At 43.1% G+C, this 18,392-nt stretch overlaps 1 protein-coding gene across 1 annotated transcript; it reads right to left on the bottom strand.

Annotated features, from left to right (window-relative positions):
- Positions 1-26: 26 nt before the first annotated feature.
- LOC117767283 (kinesin-like protein KIF2A) lies at positions 27-7,579 on the bottom strand. Its single transcript, XM_034594759.1, has 16 exons — positions 7,462-7,579; positions 5,875-5,978; positions 5,636-5,731; positions 5,490-5,544; positions 5,237-5,399; positions 5,050-5,140; positions 4,846-4,909; positions 4,644-4,735; positions 4,103-4,245; positions 3,725-3,929; positions 3,504-3,614; positions 3,345-3,412; positions 1,723-1,870; positions 1,406-1,507; positions 432-567; positions 27-341 (listed from the first exon to the last, which is right to left on the bottom strand). Exons 3-16 carry the CDS (start codon positions 5,696-5,698, stop codon positions 256-258), a joined length of 1,527 nt encoding a protein of 508 aa, XP_034450650.1. The 5' UTR covers positions 5,699-5,731; positions 5,875-5,978; positions 7,462-7,579; the 3' UTR covers positions 27-255.
- Between the last annotated feature and the right edge of the window lie 10,813 nt (positions 7,580-18,392).

Raw genomic sequence — 18,392 nt, 5'->3', positions numbered from 1 at the left:
CTAAAACAAAAATCTACCGAAAGAAGGACAAACTATTTTCCTTCCCGAGTTTTCTTACAAGACCATATTGAGTGAGGAGCCAGTTCTGTTAGAGGAGAGGGATCATGACAAATGAGATTCCTTGAGCCTGTTGATACATCAGACAGTCCTTTTTTTAATGTTGTTTCACGGCTGCTCTTGACAGCCCGAGTTGTGCCAAACATCTAGTGGTTACGTTTCTGAATGTGCCACTTAAATCTCTTTGGCCTCCAGTCACTAAAGAGCACGTGGCCTCTTGGGATTGATCTGCTTACTGGCCTGCTCCTCCTCCTGGAGAGTAGAGCGGAATGACTTCACTTTATCTGTCGAAGAGAGGAAGAGACATCATTGTAAAACAGAAGTGATTCGTGTTTGCGGGTCGTAATCGAAATGTGTCTCGACTGGACTCATACCTCGGAGCTCGATGATGATTTCTATTTTCTGGTCTAGGATCTGCTCCAGCTGAGTGGCGTACGACTCAACGTCATAATCCACCTCCTCTGTCATCTCCAGCAGCTCCTTTTCATTCTCCAGCCACCGGATCGACTCCTGCTCACAGAGAAAGGTGCTTCATTAGTTAATGAAATCCAACCAGCAACACAGAAGAACAACTTCTTAACTAGCACAGCCTTTACAAATGATACCAGTGTGAGCTGATTCAGAGAGAACATGAAAACTACAACTCCTTTGTTACACACAGTTTCTAAAATGATGAGTGATGTCAAAATTGATGTTTAACAATATACAGCATTTATTAATACTAATGGTAAGACATGGCTGTGTTAGTCCAGCTTTATTTGCATACCTAAAAGCACATGGGATATACTGTCTTCATATATGGACATAAAAAGTCATAAAGAGGCGAGCTGTAGTATTTAGGGCGTCTTCACACATAAAATCGGACAAAGCTTATCGAAATGTGGTTAGTCTTGTCATCATCACCTACGTGGGCTGCGTCTACCCATACCTGGTATTGACTGGTTTTTAGATGGGCGTGCATCTGACATCTGTGTGTTGTCAATTCAGACATTGTGTTCTGTACGTTTTTGAATGAAGGGCATTCAAATTTAGTCTTTCTGTTTTAATGGAAAAAATCAATGAACTGGTTCACTTCGTTAACTTCGTTGCCACTGTAATATCATCATGGTTCGACTACCAGCAAAATGAGCGTCCATGTCGTTCGCACATGATATCGTCTGAGGCAAAGACAGCAAGCAATCCTGCGAGCTGCTTCCACTTCTTTTTCCTTCTTCGATTGTTTAATGCTGTCGCAACTTCCTGGGCACCTTTCACATCTGGTGTTTTAGTTAAAAAGTGGAAAGGTTCACACCGTACAAGGTAGGTGTGAAAGCGGGGCCTCAGTGCAAGTTTTCTTCAGTGCTCTTACCTGGAAAACAGCTCGGTGGTCCTCGAGGACCTGATCCTCCATCTCCACTACCTGAGACATGGCCCAATGGAAGGTAAATAGCTGGGGAGACACCTCCTCCTCCTGGAAAACATTTACAGGAGTTCACATGACTTCACTATCAACAAAAACTGAACATCCGACAGACACATCTGGATTCCAGTGCACATTACTGACAATGTCAATTCCGATTCTCAATTGTCCATGAATTACTTATTTAGAATTTGCTGTATACTAATATGTGATATGATGTTTCATATAACTTGATATAAGATTAGATCCATACCCGTAATACTTACATTCTGCTCACAGAGCAGTTTGAGGTCGTCTCTCTGTGGCGAGATACTCAGCCACTGCTCATCTAAAAGATCCAGCTGATTGACAGCGTGGATGTTGGGTCGACCACCCTCCATCACTTGGTTGGTGTCCACAGTCAGCTCCTTGACTCTGCAGAGAAAAGACAATGAGCTGGTCAGGCAGAGTCTCCCGCGGCGCAGACCCACTCTGAGCGTGGCTGCCGTTTGATCTGGAGGTGCGGCGTTAACGGTCGGGTCGAAAGCGTTCACGAATAGCACAGGATGACAGCATCATGACAGCAGTGAGATCATGCATGGGGAGAGATGACTGTTGGTCCTGTAAATGTTTATATAATTTCTTTGTCCACACACTGTGGGAAGATTGTCTGGTCCACCTGTACAATACAATTCAATCCAATACATGCCACCTAAAGACTGAGCTCATGTTTAATGAGGCCTCACCCAGCTAATAAGATATTAGCACCTTGGACCTGACCTGCAGGTACAGTGGTAATTAATCAGGATCATGTGAGAGGGATTACCCGATTAGCATTTGACCCAAAAGCTCATGCTTGATACTTTTACTTAATGGCTTCACAGTTTTCTATTTCATCCTTCCTGAGCATCAGAGGGAGTGTTCACTGAATGACTATGTGCATGCATAGGTGGAATATTTATAAAAACAAAGTGACGTGTGACCCCAGATGATCCCAGGCCAGGTATCAGTGTGCCCTTATCTTCTTGCTTGCGCAGGTTACCGGCTATAGAACCATTTCATTGAATCATATCAGTTTGCAAACTGCTTGCTGCCTGTAGCCTTATGACCACATTGGTCAGAGTTGCAGATTATTTTCCCTCCAGAGGCTGCGACAAGCTTTCCCTCTCCCTGGGGAGAACGGAGGAGAGAGCAGTGGAAACGCTGAGGATATTAGTAACTATGTTACTTTGTAAAACATTATTTTTTCAGTTAGCTCAAGCTCCCGAGGTAACACTGACAGGAGCGTGTTCTGGCCGGGGTCATCTGGTGGTGTTACCTTGCTGAGATAAATATTCAACCTAAGCAAGCATGAGAAGAAAGATATTCAGTGTTGAACTTTGCCTCTGAAAGTCATCAATGAATCATAAAACTGTGGCTACATCCATAAGCTCACAAAGTCCAGTTTTGAACTGTATTGTATATATTCACAGATGTCCCGACCAATCAGGCCTCACCACTGATGATGTCACACAGAAAAAATAAAGGACACACCCACATTGACATATGGTTGTGTTGTTCTTCAGGAGAAAACAGTGATGTCCACAGCTTATTTAAGATTTAAAAAAAGACACAAATGAAAGCAAAGGAGAAGGATGAAAAGTGTCACATGCAAATGAAGACAAGCAGAAGGCCGGAGAGAAGAGAGGGGAACAAAGCAGGAAAAAGAGAAGTGAGAGGGGACACGAGTTAGAACTACTGAGGGTAGGTAGAGGAACTCACAGTAACATTTGTAAAACTAATTTACATCTACACAAAAACCACTGGGGATTATAGCAGAATTATAAAAGCTCTAATTTCATAATTTCCATCGGTTTCTGTGGCAAAGAGGCACTGTTGAAATCACTGTGGTACATCAACATATTCCCACCTGTTGGCGTAGCGTAGTGTGTTGAGTGTATTTTCACAGGATGTCAGACCAGGAGAGATTGTTGCAATCTGTGGAGATAAAGAGAGAGTATCATTAAGATGAATGTCATGTATGGCAGAGGTGAGACAACACGTTATTTATAAAAACAAGAGAACTGACCATGCATGTGCGTGAATTTTCCCCAATGAAGGAGTCTCTAAGGACCTGGGTCAGCTTACTGGCTCTAAATGGAGTGTGGGGCTTGTTGTGGCCAAGAGCCCTGATGCACTCCTGAATCATGAAGAAAGGGAGTGTTTTAAAAAAGCAATTGAGTGATTATGAAATAAAGTGAAACGCTCAAGTCTCTACAAAGAGAGCTACTCCCCTCCCCGCCTACAGACCTTCAGCGCCAGCAGGCTTTTGTTAATCTCAGCTCCCTCCAGCCGCGTCTGGCGGTCGGCACTCGACGTGTCAGCGCCCCTCTCGTTTCCTGCGAGGTCGATGAGGGAGAACTTGCCATGCATCTTGCCCTTCCTCCGAAGAATTATCTGGAATACGGCGTGGCTGCGAGATGAGTGAGCGTTGGCTGATGTCTGCCCTGATGCTCTAGGAGAGAGAGCAATCAGACATAAAGATGAACAAAAGGCAAACAAGGGTGCAGAGAAAAGTGCAGCAGCCAGAAAAATATGATCATGATAATATTTAATGAAAAATAACACATTCGGAGTCGTGACATTGCACCACTTACAACTAGATTGCCTGAGTTTCTGTTTTCATACCTGCAGCTGTTTCCCACTTCTATCAGTTTCAGGACGTCCTCTGTGCACCTCACGTCCTTCTCCTGAAGCCCCAAAACCTGCACCTGCTGTTTCCCATCCTCCAGCACCCTCAGCTTAGTTTTACGATTCAGCAGGTCAAACACCTAAAGGTACACACAGCAAAACAACAAAAACTAATGATTACATAAAGTGCTGTGGCGATTATCTGATATTGACGATAATTTTAAATTATATTTTGTTAATATTAAGCACATGATAATGTTGTGTAAATCCAGTGCCTCCTAAATCTTTTCAGTTTTTTCCATGTGTGATGCAGTAACTATCTGATTGACACCCCAACATGGTGAGTATTATTTATTAAGGTAGAATTAATAGTTACAACTAAGTACAGAGCAAAACTTGTCTGTCTAAATAAACAAAATAAAGTTAAAATATTATCAATATGAAAAATTCAAAAATATTTAATACATTAATAGAACAGTTATTATTGGGATAATACCCTTATCATGAAATATTTTAGACCTAATAACACATCACTTGCCTTTCCAATGTAGATTTCAAAGAAGGTCGCATACACTTGTAGATCTAATTTCTCGTAGTTGGGTTTCTTCAACAGGAGAAATACATCCCGAGCTGCAAGAAAAGAGATGAGAGATTGAAACATTCAACCTTAATTACATTTGAACAAGTTCCATCATTAGAACACAACAAATTAGCTGAGAAAACATGGTTCACGGACTTACCAGCTAACGCATAAATTCCATTGGAGCAGTCTTGGTTCTTCCCAGAGAAATCTCCACCCATAGTCTAAAATACAGAACACAGAGCAAAATAAGTGATATTTTGAAATTATAGGCAATAAAATTCCTCCAAACTCTCATAGGAAAAATTAGGTTTCATTTTTTTTAAGAAATGTGTTTTTTGGCTTTTCCTTGAATGTAACCCACGTGTGTTTTTCCGCTGCCCGTCTGTCCGTAGGCGAAGCAAGTGGCCATGCCTCTCTCAAAGATGGTCTCCACTAGAGGTCTGGCAGTGAACCTGCAGTGAAACACAGAGCACACATCCATTCACGACTCCTCCTGCCAAAGATATAACATCGAACCATTTTACACAGGGTGTGTAAAGTTTACAAACCTGTAAACCATCTCGTTGGTGGTGCTGTCATCAAAAGCGTAGTCAAAGCGGAATGTCTGGTTTTCCAGGTAGCGAGTCAGGTCCACTTTTTGTTTAGGTTCATGCACCATCACCACATCTTTACTGGGGATGGTGATCACATCCAAATCCTTCATGGACAATTCTGCAAAACAGCAAAAAAAAGACTTATAATACTTTTATTTTTAATAAAATATGGCGTGTAACAGTTGCTCACAAAGATAAAAGACTTTACCTTTTTTGTTGAGTGGACGTTTCCTCACACAAACACATATTCTGTGCTCTTCAATCTGGTGAAACAGAGAAGGACTTTTTAATTATTTGTGACTGAGGGCTAACATGCAACAACCAAGAAAGAAAAAAAAGAAACAGTCTACTCACCAAATCTGATGTGGTCAGTGGCCGGTAGTCTAGACTGGCTCGGAAATCTCGGATCATGTACATGATCTCATAGTTAGGAATCGTCGTATCCACCTCCTGAAACAAAAATGACAAGAGGGAGATGTATTCACTGATCAGAAAATCATCTAATGTCTTTCAGGATATCATCTCAGTACCATGATTGATTGATGATCAAGATTAATTAAATAAATTCAGAAAGTTGAATGGTATTGTTGTACCTGAGCTCTCTTCTCCCTGAGCTCCTGTTGCTGAAGCCGACGCCTCTCTCTCTTCTCCTGCAGTTTCTCCACCTCTTTCACACAGTTCGATTTCCTCCTCAGTGCTATAAAGACAAGAGAGACTGTAACTCTGCTCCCTTTCACTGCCAATATGCCATCAGCTTCTCTTTCAAGATATGTCTCTTCCTCTCTCATGCCTCTTCCAATCCATTTCTTCTTTTTCCTCGATCTGCATACTTGACTTGAGCAGCATCTTTCTCTCACTGCATCTTTCCTTTCTCTCAGGCGGCCTTCACTCAAACAGAAGGGGGAAACCTTGGCCTATTTCCAAATAAAGTAGAACAGTGATAGTATTCAAGCACAGACCAGGATTTGTGTTGGAGTTTCATGGGTAAACTTTGTTGCAGCCAAATCCAATACAATTAAAGTAACCGGCAACTTATACTTCAGACGTAATAAAACAGCAAAATCATAACATGCCTCCATACAACTACACCATGTGGCTACGTTCACTAGCTTAGCCACTTCCAGTTGATTTTTAGGCCTAAAATACAATGTTTTTTCTGTTATTTTATTACGTCTGAAGTATAATTCACCAGTTACTTCAATTATATTGGATTCTGCTGCAACAAAGTTTACCCCTGAAACTCCTGAAGTTTTTGTGGACTCAAACACTTCCCCCACTCCTCCATCAGCATAGTGGTGAGTAGAGTTCATAACGATCAGTGTCATCTGATAAATCATGGCAGCCCAGCTTCCCTCTGCAAAGGCAGACCAAAGCCTGCTGGCACCAGTCACTGAGAGCCTAGACTACCAGAGCAGAGGGATTAATAATTTGCTCTAATCTGGGAGGAGTAGATGAGCTGGGTCAGCACTGGGACACAGCTCTACAACAGGGTGGCAGCACGTCACTACTTAAGGGTTATTAAGTTATAGAGGCAGGCGGAGGGGCAGCTGAGGGGATGAGGAGGGGGGACATGGTGTTTCCCTCCTTCTCTTCTTAGTTCATCAAATGACAGTGAGCATGTGGAAGGAATGGAGGACAAAGAAAAAGGTCATTGTTGCCATCTGAGCCTGGAGGAGCATCGCAGAGTGCCACAGGCTTTTCCACGTGTGCTTGTGTGACTCAGCAGAAATCAGACTGATAAGAGACAGCACAGTCAAACAGCAGCACAAACCTTTTTTTTTTTTTACTCCTCGTCTAATACCCAGAAAGCCTGTCTGCTGGATGGATTTGTTGTGCTACTTCACCACCACACCACAGCTCTGAATAGTATCTGGCAGACATTTCCAGTGTACAATCTTCTCTTAAGGACTAGATGACTCTCAGATTCTATTGGGTACTCTATTAGAATCACCATGAAGCACTTAGGGCAGGGGAAACATGCAGGTGATACATACAAAGCTGTCCAGACTCCTTTCTGGATATCAGGTGATGTGAGGACTCTGTGATAAACATGTAGTCAACAAAAACACGAGACATTAAAAAAGTGATGTTTGTTTCTGCAGGTGGCCTAGAGTCAGATGATCCAATCCTTCATAAATAAAAAAATAAAAAAATAAAAACTATTGTTTTGAGGATGTTACCATTCTGTAGTTGCTGTTGAGTCTGAGCTTGATTGGGCAGCACAGGCTGCTGTGATGGAGGCGGTGGCGCTGGCTCTGGTTGCTGAGGCTGCTGGGGTCTTGCCCGGGTCGGAATCACTGAAAACCCCAAACCTCAAAGATTAAAGACAAGCCTGTTTGACTCATATGCTCCTAAAACAACACTTTTAAGATTGAGATTAAAATAGAACCCTCCGTTTTAAATAGAATATTCAAACAACTTAAAACGTGTTTGTCCACAGTTGATTCTGACACAAAAGTAGCAACTCAATGTATTGAGTTGTAATTAAAAACTAAGGCTGCGAGCAGCACTGTGCGGACCCGAGCACTTGCGGTCTCGGGACCTGATGCGGCCACATTGGATTGCGAACAGGTAAAGCACGAAACGGCTCCTTGTTGCGTGCGTTCTGTGCACGAAGTATAAACACGTCACTTCCTCCGTCCGTCACGCGGCGCTGGACCACGCCCACTAATCATTCATTACCGTCCACGCCATCTAGTGTAGACCACATGGTGAAAATTTGATATAATCGAATTAAAGTTGTAAAAGAAGCTTACTTTCTTTGGCAGTAGGTGGTGCTATCACTATCACTACATACAATAGATCTGTTTCAGTCAAAAACACTCTTGTTTCTCTTCAGATCGTATAAATCTTTCACCTTTGCAACAATCTAAGACATCAAAGGAATCGAAGGACCACTGGCATTGTGACATTAAAGCAAACTGACAAAAAGGAATTCTCAGCTTAATGAATAGTACTTCACTAGCCTCACAATTTGATTACTATTCAGCAGTCAATGATTTGATTCACAACGATGCATTTCAATGCTTTTCAATGCATCACATCCACAATTTTCTGTATGACTGCACATGGCTGCTTTTTCATCAATTAATAAAATCAGTCAGACAATCATCTGTCATAATTTACTAAATATGGTTTTCAATTAAAAAATCTGACTCCAACACTGAGTCTATGAAAGTGGTCAGTGCTCTCCACACTGTGTCTCGGCCACACGGTGAAAATTTAATGTAAATCAAATTAAAGTTGTAAAACGAGGCTTACTTCCTGTTGCCAGTAGGTGGCGCTATCACTACATACAGAGTAATAGATCTGTTCAGGTCGGGGCTCTGATGAAGCCTGAGCAATTTGGGGCTGATGGGACAATGTGCAGTGAAGTTAAAAAAACGTCCTGTTTCATGGCGAATCAGTAGGTGGCGTAGTTAGTTTTGACATATGGAGCTGTTAAGGCCGGGACTCTGATCGTAGGTGACCCTGAGTTAATTTTGACAAACGGAGCTGTTCAGGGTGGGACTCTGATCATAGGTGAGTATTTTGGTGATGATTGCACATTGCAGAGTGGAGTTATGACAACTTTGTCTCCTTTGGCAAAGGATCCACCTTTGCCACACCTCAATGTTTACATGGTTTGAAGAAATGTCACAATTCTGACCATGGTCTTATGTCTTAGGTCATTTGAGCTGTATATTGATAAGCAGCCAGGAGCAGTGCATCAAAGTATAAAACAAGCAGGCGATATTGACATATGGATCTGATCAGGGCGGGACTGTGATCGTGTAAAAGAGGTTTGGGGGTTGATTGGACAATGCACAGAGGAGTTATAATAAATCCCTCTTTTTTGGCGAATCATCAGACTTTGATGCAACGATCATGTGAAATACCAGGAGCGAGGGAAAATGTGTGTGTGTGTACTCCCAGACAGCACACACACACACACACACACACACACACACACACACACACACACACACACACACACACACACACACACACACACACACACACACACACACACACACACACACACACACAGAGGAGGCTCTGTTTGCAAGGAGACCATCTTGCAGCCTGCATGCAGATCTCAATAAATGGGCCAGACCTTTCTGACTTCTCATACCAAGAGGCTCTGGAAATGTTCTTCTAGAAGCCCAGAAAAATACACTGCAGTGACAAAAGCTGCGCACTTTGTGGATAATTCCGTTCATGTTTAGTTCAATGTACAGTTCAAAAATTGTTCAGATGCTATATTGACTGCTGTCATTAAAAGAAACACATGAACATCATGATTCCTTTAAGTTTTTGGGTCCGTGTCCACCTAGGGGAAACACTGTAGCTATTTCCTTTAAATTCCTGAACCTTGATTTCAGAGTGCAGATACAAACTGTTTGACGTGGAGCCTGAACACTGAACTTTCACATACACAACAACCACAACAACAAAGAGTGAGGCGGACACACGCCCACCAACTCCCTGCAACAACTCCACACACTGGACCAACAGTAGCTTTCCATCCACAGACCTCTCTGCCAGTACTCATGAAGAAATGTGGGTTTGTTTTAACAGCAGCTTCTCTACTCTACTCAAACATGTGTCCATCACAACAACACACACACACTTCCTGATCTCTGATCTGTTTTTTAAATTTTTATTTTAAGAAAAGTCCAGCATGAAACACAACTCGTCCAGATTTACTTTCTGTTTCTCGTTGTTGTGCTTCCTTGAATTTAAGAGTTTGAGCCCAGGGCCTCCTGCTGCGTTCTTCACGTGTGAAAGACTATCGCCAGAGAAACTCCAGTCCCAAGTCTTCTTCTCCTTCTTTATTCGGTTTATTGGCAGGTGACAACCAACGTCAAGGTGCATTACCGCCCTCTACTGTGTGTGTCAATATCCTACTTCCTCTTCTTCCCCATTCGGTAGCGTATCTCTTATTACCCTTGATATTTGATAGCTTCTCCTTCGTTCAGTTGAGTGGTGGGTGACAACCTCCTGTGTTGGAGTGTATATCAGAGTTATCTAGCTCATATTAAATCAGTTTGTCCAATCCTGTCTCCCTCAGCTAATGGAACATACTCCCTATTCCAAAGGTAACTATCAATCAATCAATCAAATTTTATTTGTATAGCCCATATTCACAAATCACAATTTGTCTCATAGGGCTTTAACATGGTGTGACATCCTCTGCCCTTAACCCTCAACAAGAGTAAGGAAAAACTACTTAAAAACCCTTTTAACAGGGAAAAAAGAACGTAGAAACCTCAGAGAGAGCCACATGTGAGGGATCCCTCTCCCAGGACGGACAGAAGTGCAATGGATGTCAAGTGTAAAGGAGAACATCAAGATAAAGGTTTTAGCAGCATAACTACTATTTCCAAGCTTAGTTCTTCCTCTCTGCTTTGCACTTTTCCTCTTGAGCTTTTCTCGTTCTCGAACACACTTATTAAAGTGAAGCATTACATGCTCCACTGACTCTTCTATGAAATATTTTGTGCGGGGGGGTTCAACACACAGTGGAAGGCGGTAATGCACCTTGATGTTGGTTGCTACCCGCCAATAAACCAAACAGAGAAGAAGAAGAGGCTCGGACATCCTCCGCAATTCATGACTGAAAACGCCCTTAAAATAACAATGTCTTTGAACAAGAGGCCGGGCTTTGTATTAGAGTCAATCTTTTTGTGGCTGTAATCTTCAACATTATTTGAGATCTTTAAAATTGTCTTTGGTTCTTTATCATGTCTTTGATGTGTCTATGACTTATGGTTGGAAGAAGATACCCTTCATGTTCCATATCAAGGGCGTTTTGTACTACCTTGGTCAGCAGCGCTAAGTGGAAAGAAACGGATCAAATAGACCTAAACCCAGATATGGAGGAGACTGCAATACAGACACTCACCATGGATACGTCTAATGCATTGGAGCTTCCCAGCATGACAGTTGAAACTATTCGCATGCAGATTGAGGATCTTTATACCAAGTTGACTGCGGAGCAGTGGGAACTGTTAAAATCAGAAACACCAGACAACGTCACAAGGTTTCTGTTGGCAGAACTTCTTCTGAACATGACATTGTCTGTGTCCTCAGACCTGATCACAGCACATGGACACAACGACTTTCCCTTTACTGCGGAGAGTGTCCAGTCCAGTCTGGGAGACGCTCTCCGTCAGAGTTTAGCACCGGGCAGCTTAAAAAAGTCTGTGAGTTTGGATCAACTCACTGAGTTGGTTGCAGAGGAGATGACAGAGAGGGTCAATTCCCGCCGGTCTGAGCGCTCCACCAGCGGATGCTCCACCAGCGGATGCTCCACCAGCGGATGCTCCACCAGACTGCCACAGTGTCACCAGACCACAGCCAACAAACTTGAGAAAATGGTCAACTGTGTTTGCAAAGTGTTGAAGAAATCTGCCGGCGACATCGAGGGCTCGTTCAAGCCGAAACTACGCAGTCAAAAGACATTTGAGCTGATAAACGAGTTCCCTAGGGGGAAACCAACCTCTTCACGCACTGACTCTTCATCACCCAGTTCTCGCTCTGACAGACGAACATCCTCAGAATCATCAGTCCGCAGCAGTGACTATAGGACAAGTGAGGCCGTCCAGGAAATCATCGGGAAGGAGGTGAGCGACATCATCGAGCCCTTTGTGGACGAAATGTCCGAATCTGACCTGAGTGGGCTGATATCTGAATCTTCTCTGGAGTTTAAAGCTGCTGCAGATGAAATCTATCAGATAATTAGTGAAGAGGAGAGTGTCAGATCATCTGATTCGAGTAGAGGCTCCAAATCCTCAAAGAGCAACAAGAAGTTTTGGAAAGGAGTGGGGAAGAGGATCAAGAAGCTTTTTGCAAAGTTTTTGGCCACAGCATCGATGCTCAAGATGGGGACACAAGTCAGGCAGAAGTTCAGTAAGGAGACCCAAGTCCCGAGCAGTGAGTCAGTCAAGTCTCTGATGGATAGTGTGGAGTCTCTGCTTCTGACAGAGACCAAGGACAGAGTTTCACCTGCAAACGCCCCCGTCCTTACTGATGTCCTCTATAGGTACGTCACAACTGACATTTTAGTGGGGAGTCCAGCTGAAGTCACGAAAGTGTCTGTTCCTAAGTCCCACAAAAAGATGTTCGCGGACATAAAGGAGAGAGTGATCAATTTCCTGCCATTGATGAACTGGTGGTTCTCAAAACAGGCCGGTGACTACACCAAGAGGGTGACCTCCGCTTTAATGGAGATTGAGCCCATCGTAGGATCTCCGGTCTCAGAGATCAACAGTGCAACGGAACGGGCAGAGCCCCGCAAAAAGATGTATGTCAATCTCGTCATCGACCAGTTCATCACTCGAGTGTATGCAAAGTCCAAAGTGAACTTGTGTGACGAATCAATACACCTCACTCAATACCTGTTTGAAAAAACATGGCCCGAAGTCCAAGACATTGACTTAGACATGTCCCCAGATATAATCAATGTCCTCCACAAGGCCGTGTTCAAGGACCTGTGTAAGATGTGGGACTGTCCAGAAACGCTGCTGCTTTCCATTTATCGAAAAGAACCAGAGGTCGAGAAAAGAATCGCCGCCTCTATGGAAAGCCACATGTCCAAAAAACCCGGCAGAATGTCCAGATTCTTCTCCTCTTTGAGCAGATTCTTTAAACGGTAGAAATGCTATCGCTTTAAATGAGGACGCGCATATACGTGTCTTCTACTGAAGGGGTGTGGATTCACTCTGGGAGCTCCAGTTTACCACATCCAAACAAAAAAAAAAGTCTGCATGAAATGTTTTCTGTAACCATTTTCTGTCACAACTGTTAAAAAAGAATAAAAAATAAGAAGATGAGTCGCAGAGGTTGTCCTCTTGGTGTGAAAGCAGCCAGTGTGTGAGGAGGACCATGCAGGAAAGAGGGGGGGAGAAGGGGGAGCACAGGGGGGGTCTGCTACATTAGAACCAAGCTTTGGTCCCATGAGCTCTTTTCACATCTCATAGCATGAAGTCGTGTGTGTGTGTGTGTGTGTGAGTGCATGTGGCAAGCACACCCTCTGCCCAGTGGTCGTAGCTCAGTGTTTCCCCTACCATTATATTAGGGTGGCGCCCCGCCCCCCCAACGGCACCCCCCGCCCCCCCCTGGAAGGTCAAGTTAATTATTATTATTATTATTTTTTTAATATAGCGCCAGATCTCAACATAAGTCATTTAAGGTTACCTTTCCTATAAAACAGGTCTATAGCTTGCTCTTTTATTAAACAAACTAAATGGCCTTATGTTATTTATCTTATTTACACGACGGCATGTCATTTCTGTCTCTACATGGTCGCGCGTTTAGATTTCTCCTCTGCTCTCTGTATCACGCACGGAGTTCCATCCCGATGCGAACACGCGCACACACAGACACGTGCGCGCACACACACACACACACTGACACGTGCGCGCACACACAGGTGAGCACAGTCCCACCAGCGGACAGAGAGCATCCATCGGAAAACATGTCGCATCAACCACCTGAAAAGCAGATAAAATATCCGCATTTTTTAAACGCTCCCAGGGTGGTGAAGATGGCAACACTCACTCTCCTGCGAGTAGCAGCCGGAGTAGCTCTCCTGCTTCGGGTCCAAGTACAGAAAAGAGCCCAAGTGTTGCACGCCCTGCCCCAGACAAGCATCAGTCCAGTCACCACCGGATGACAGGTTTTGACCCAGCTTGGCTGTCAGAGGGGAAATACTCCCCCTGGCTGTACAAGACTGATCTTGGTAAGTAAGTAAGTAAGGGCCCGTCCACACGTAACCTGGATTGCCTGAATCTGGAAAGAAATGTTGTCGGATCTGCCTTCCCGCCACACGAACCCGCCAGCGGATCCGTGTTCGCACATCTTCTAACCCGATGACGTGAACACACCACGCCTCGCCTCGCAACCTCAGCCTGAACCCTTATTAACCCCGCTGCGTCACTTCATAACAGCAACAACATAAACCAAATCGATGTTGTTAAGAAGCTGGTTAGGAAAGGGATGACATTACCAAGCAACACTTTAATCTATCACTGTAATCTATTTTCATCAGACCATTGTTCAAAACCGGCAAATCTGACATGAAAAGATTTTTATTATAGACGGAAGTTTCAAAACGGTAACTTAACACAAACGAGGGTTATGGCGAAGTGCGTGATTCTAACTAGTCCTGTTTGATTGCTGTGGTAACAGTGATTTCAGGTGGTAGAGAAGTCGTTCAGCAATGGGAAGGTTGCTAGTAGGATCTCGACTTTTGTCTTCTTTCACTTTATGCGCATACCCCTATCATTTCTTGGTCCCCTGGCAGCCAATATTAAAACTACAGCTAAAAATCTTGGTGTCACATTTAATTTCCATCTGAACTTCTAAACACATGTTAATCTAATCATTAAATTGTGCTACTTTCATCTTCGAAACATTTCTAAAATCAAATCAGTTCTATCTTTCCCGTACTTAGAAAAACTAATACATGATTGATTTAAAGATTCTTTTAATAACTTTTAAAGCTCAACATGGGCTGGCTCCAACATTCAATTTCGCAGCTCTTGACTCCCTATAATCCAGGTCGTAACCCGAGATCGACCAGCCTGTCCCTGTTGGCTGTCCCTAGGTCAAGGCTAGCTGCTCATGGTGACCGGGCTTTCTCTGTAGGGGCCCCAAGGCTCTGGAACTCCCTGCCTGATGAGATTAGGCTCGCCAACTCACCGATCTTTAAATCATTGCTCAAAACTTATTTTTACAACATAACATGCGACTTCTAATAAATTTCATTACAACACTCAGTCTCAAAGATGTCATCAGGATAGAACTGACAAATCCCCCCCCCCTCCATTTAACGTCCAGGTAGAGTTTCAAAAACAGTCTGAATTTCTTCAAAACTGCCTTATTTTGGAAAAGGTGAGTATTGGGGCCACATTGAAGAGAAAAAAATCAAGAGATTTCAAGAATAAAGTCATAATATTACTGGAATTAAGTCGTAATTTAATGAGTGAAAAGTCCTAATATTTCAAGAAATAAGGGGGAAAAAGCACTTTTTTCTGTGTCCACATCACTTGACTGTCATTGAATTGATCTACAGAACTCAGAAAAGTTGGGACGGTACGGAAAATCCAAATAAAAAAAGACAGCAGTGATTTCTAAATTTAATTTTACTTGTATTTCATTGCAGACAGTATGAACATAAGATATTTTTTGTTTTGTCTGGTCAACTTAATTTTATTTGTAAATATACATCCATTCCTGCCATTCAGGCCTGCAACACATTCCAAAAAAGTTGGGACAGGGGCAATTTAGGGCAAGTAATGAGTTACAATGATAAAAAAATCAAGTTTCTGAAATAGGTGATGTCAATAGGTGATTGTAATCATGATTTGATACAAAAGCAGCATCCAGGAAAGGTCTAGCTCTTTAGGAGCAAAGATGGGCCGAGGATCCCAGTTTGCCAACAAATGTGTGAGAAAATTATTGAAATGTTTACAAACAGTGCTCCTCAAAGAAGGATAGGAAGGGATTTGGATATTTCATCCTCTAAGGTGCATTACATCATCAAAAGATTCAAGGAATCTGGAGGAATTTCAGTGCATATAGAGCAAGGGCGCAAGCCTAAGCTGACTAGCTGTGCTCTCCGATCCCTCAGACGACACTGCATCAAGAACCGTCATTTATCTATAAGAAATATAACTCAGGCTCAGGATAACTTTGGCAAACCTTTGTCAAGCACTACAATACATAGTACATCCACAAATGCCAGTTAAAACTTGACTGTGCCAATAGGAAGCCTTATGTTAACCGTGTCCAGAAGCGCCGTCGACTTCTCTGGGCTCGAAGGCATCTGGGATGGACCATAACACAGTGGAAACGTGTATTGTGGTCAGGCGAGTCAGTATTTTAGGTCTTTTTTGGAAGAAATGGACGCTGTGTACTCCAGACCAAAGATGAAAAGGACCATCGAGACTGTTAATAGCAAACAAGTCCAAAAGCCAGGGTCTGTCATGGTAGGGGGTTGTGTCAGTGGCCTTGTTAAAGGTAACTTACACTTCTGTGATGGGACCATCAATGCAGAAAAGTACATAAAGATTTTGGAGCAGCATCTGCTGCCTTCAAGACGACATCTTTTCCAGAGACATCCATGCATATTGCAACAAGACAATGCAAAACCACATTGTGCACACATTACAAAGGCATGGCTACGGAAATCACAAAAAGTGTACATGTTTGTCTACAGTGAAAACGGTGACATCAGCAGGACAAGCCTGTTATTGCAGCTGTATGAAAACTCCTGAAGCATCAAGCTGCTGCTGCATCAATGTGTCAGGTAAGAAATAAGTGCTTACATGGCCACATCCATTTTCTGCCATGCCCTTCAATGCATGATGTCACATTGGTTTCTTTGGAGGGTGAGCAGGGATGCATTTGTCACTTCAAGCAGGAAGCAACTGTTACCATGGATACTGACACACATTGCTTCCCTAGCTGCTGTTGCTATGTGGTGTTTCTCTGTAAAACAACAAAGATGGGGACAATGGTACAATACAGCTCCTCTGTTCAAAGGTTAATGGAGGTCATTCAGTCCTTTGATTTGTATATTTGTCTTTTTTTAAAGAAAATACAACAGTGTCCAATATAAACTCAAAAAAACACGCATCTTATCAGGTGAAGAACAGTAACAGTCAACATGTGGATCGTTTTTTAGGTAACAGACAAGGTGGGGGGGGGGGCTCTTCTTAATGCAGATGTAACATCCGAGGCTCCCTGCACAATTAGGACAGGATCAGGTTCAATGTGGATTAAGAATATCAGAGAAAGTGTCCAGTATCCCTCTTTCCTGGAACAGAGAACAAATCTCCTCCATAGATTTGTTCTCTGAGGTATTGCATTTGTCACATTGTGGGGATATGTCTGGAGGCATCTTGTGGAGCTTTGATTTGGAATAATGGAATCTGTGGATAACACAAAACTGAATGAGACAATGCCTCGAGTTTATTTCATTAAATAAGCATTATTCTCTGAACGGCTGAGATGGTTGCGTTGGTTTCATGTTTTAAAGCTGTCAGTTCACCTGATGTTGGTCGATCTTTGCGTAGATGATGTCCACAATCTTGGTCTTTAGTACAGAGCGAGATGAAAGCCTCTAGTAGCCTAATGTCGTATTCCCGGGATCTCAAGCGTCTCCAGTTTTGCCCTGTTGTGCATACGATACATTAAGCGCGACACCTTTAAATGGTGTGCCTTTGGGCATTCAATAAATTTGGTTATCAGAAAAAATATTCAATATTAATATTAAAAATATTAATATTAAATAACTTTAATTGATTAAAGTTACCTCGGGGCACCAGTAGCTAGTTTCATGCAAATAAAGACTGTGAAGAGCATAACATAACTAACATTAACTTTCAAATAACTTATAACCAAAATATCCCAGCAACACAAATCAAACTTATAAACATCACACGGAATAGAATAAACAGTCTTTGCTTAGCCTAGTATAATTATTAAGCCCAGTTGTGTTACCCGTCCATGAAAAGGGGAAAAAGGTTGATGTGCTGTTTGAAGTCCAGTGAAGTCATCTTGCTGGTTTCCTGGCTCCTGTTTTTGTGGTTCTGCTGTGCGATGCAGCTCTTGTGCTGAAGTTCTTAGGCAGGCTCTCGCGTCACTGCCTTTTGGAAGGTTTTAGCAGTCTGCTCCAGGCAGGCCTGCTTGAAGGTTGGTAGAGCTTGGGTAGGGAGGAAGTTTCCCTCGCTTGGTGAGCTGGAAAGCTACACCTCTCCTCCCGTGGGGTTGAGTAGAAAGAGAGGTGAGCTGGTAGCTACACATCTCCTCTTGGAGAGTTGAGTGGAAAGGAGCTGAGTCGAAAGAGACAGAAGAGAGGGGGCCCTGGGCTTATATTGGCCTGGTGACCTCATGGGTCATGGGGCCTAGAGTGACCAATAGTAGTTGAAAGTTGTGTCCATGGTCAGTTTTCACACCTCTGGGTTAAGTTGAAGCACCCTGGGAGACTGAGTTCTGGAGGCTCTGGTTTGTCTCCAGAACAAAGTAACAGGTGGTCAGGATTTGACTACACATGTAGGCTGAACTGTAATTCACAAATACCTGGTCCCAACAGCCCCCACCGGGACAGTCCGAGGCAGCT

This window comes from Hippoglossus hippoglossus, chromosome 9, assembly GCF_009819705.1.
Source record: "Hippoglossus hippoglossus isolate fHipHip1 chromosome 9, fHipHip1.pri, whole genome shotgun sequence".
NCBI classification, from domain to species: domain Eukaryota; kingdom Metazoa; phylum Chordata; class Actinopteri; order Pleuronectiformes; family Pleuronectidae; genus Hippoglossus; species Hippoglossus hippoglossus.
This window is presented reverse-complemented; position numbering and strand designations above follow the sequence as displayed.

What these genes read in the sequence shown, in the direction of transcription:
- LOC117767283 (XM_034594759.1), bottom strand. Translation starts at nt 5,698, where the DNA reads ATGTACATGATCCGAGATTTCCGAGCCAGTCTAGACTACCGGCCACTG. An exon ending in TTGAAATCTACATTGGAAAG is followed by an intron (nt 4,246 to 4,643) that starts GCAAGTGATGTG and finishes GTGTACCTTTAG; the next exon opens with GTGTTTGACCTGCTGAATCG. An exon ending in AATCATCATCGAGCTCCGAG is followed by an intron (nt 342 to 431) that starts GTATGAGTCCAG and finishes TCTCTTCGACAG; the next exon opens with ATAAAGTGAAGTCATTCCGC.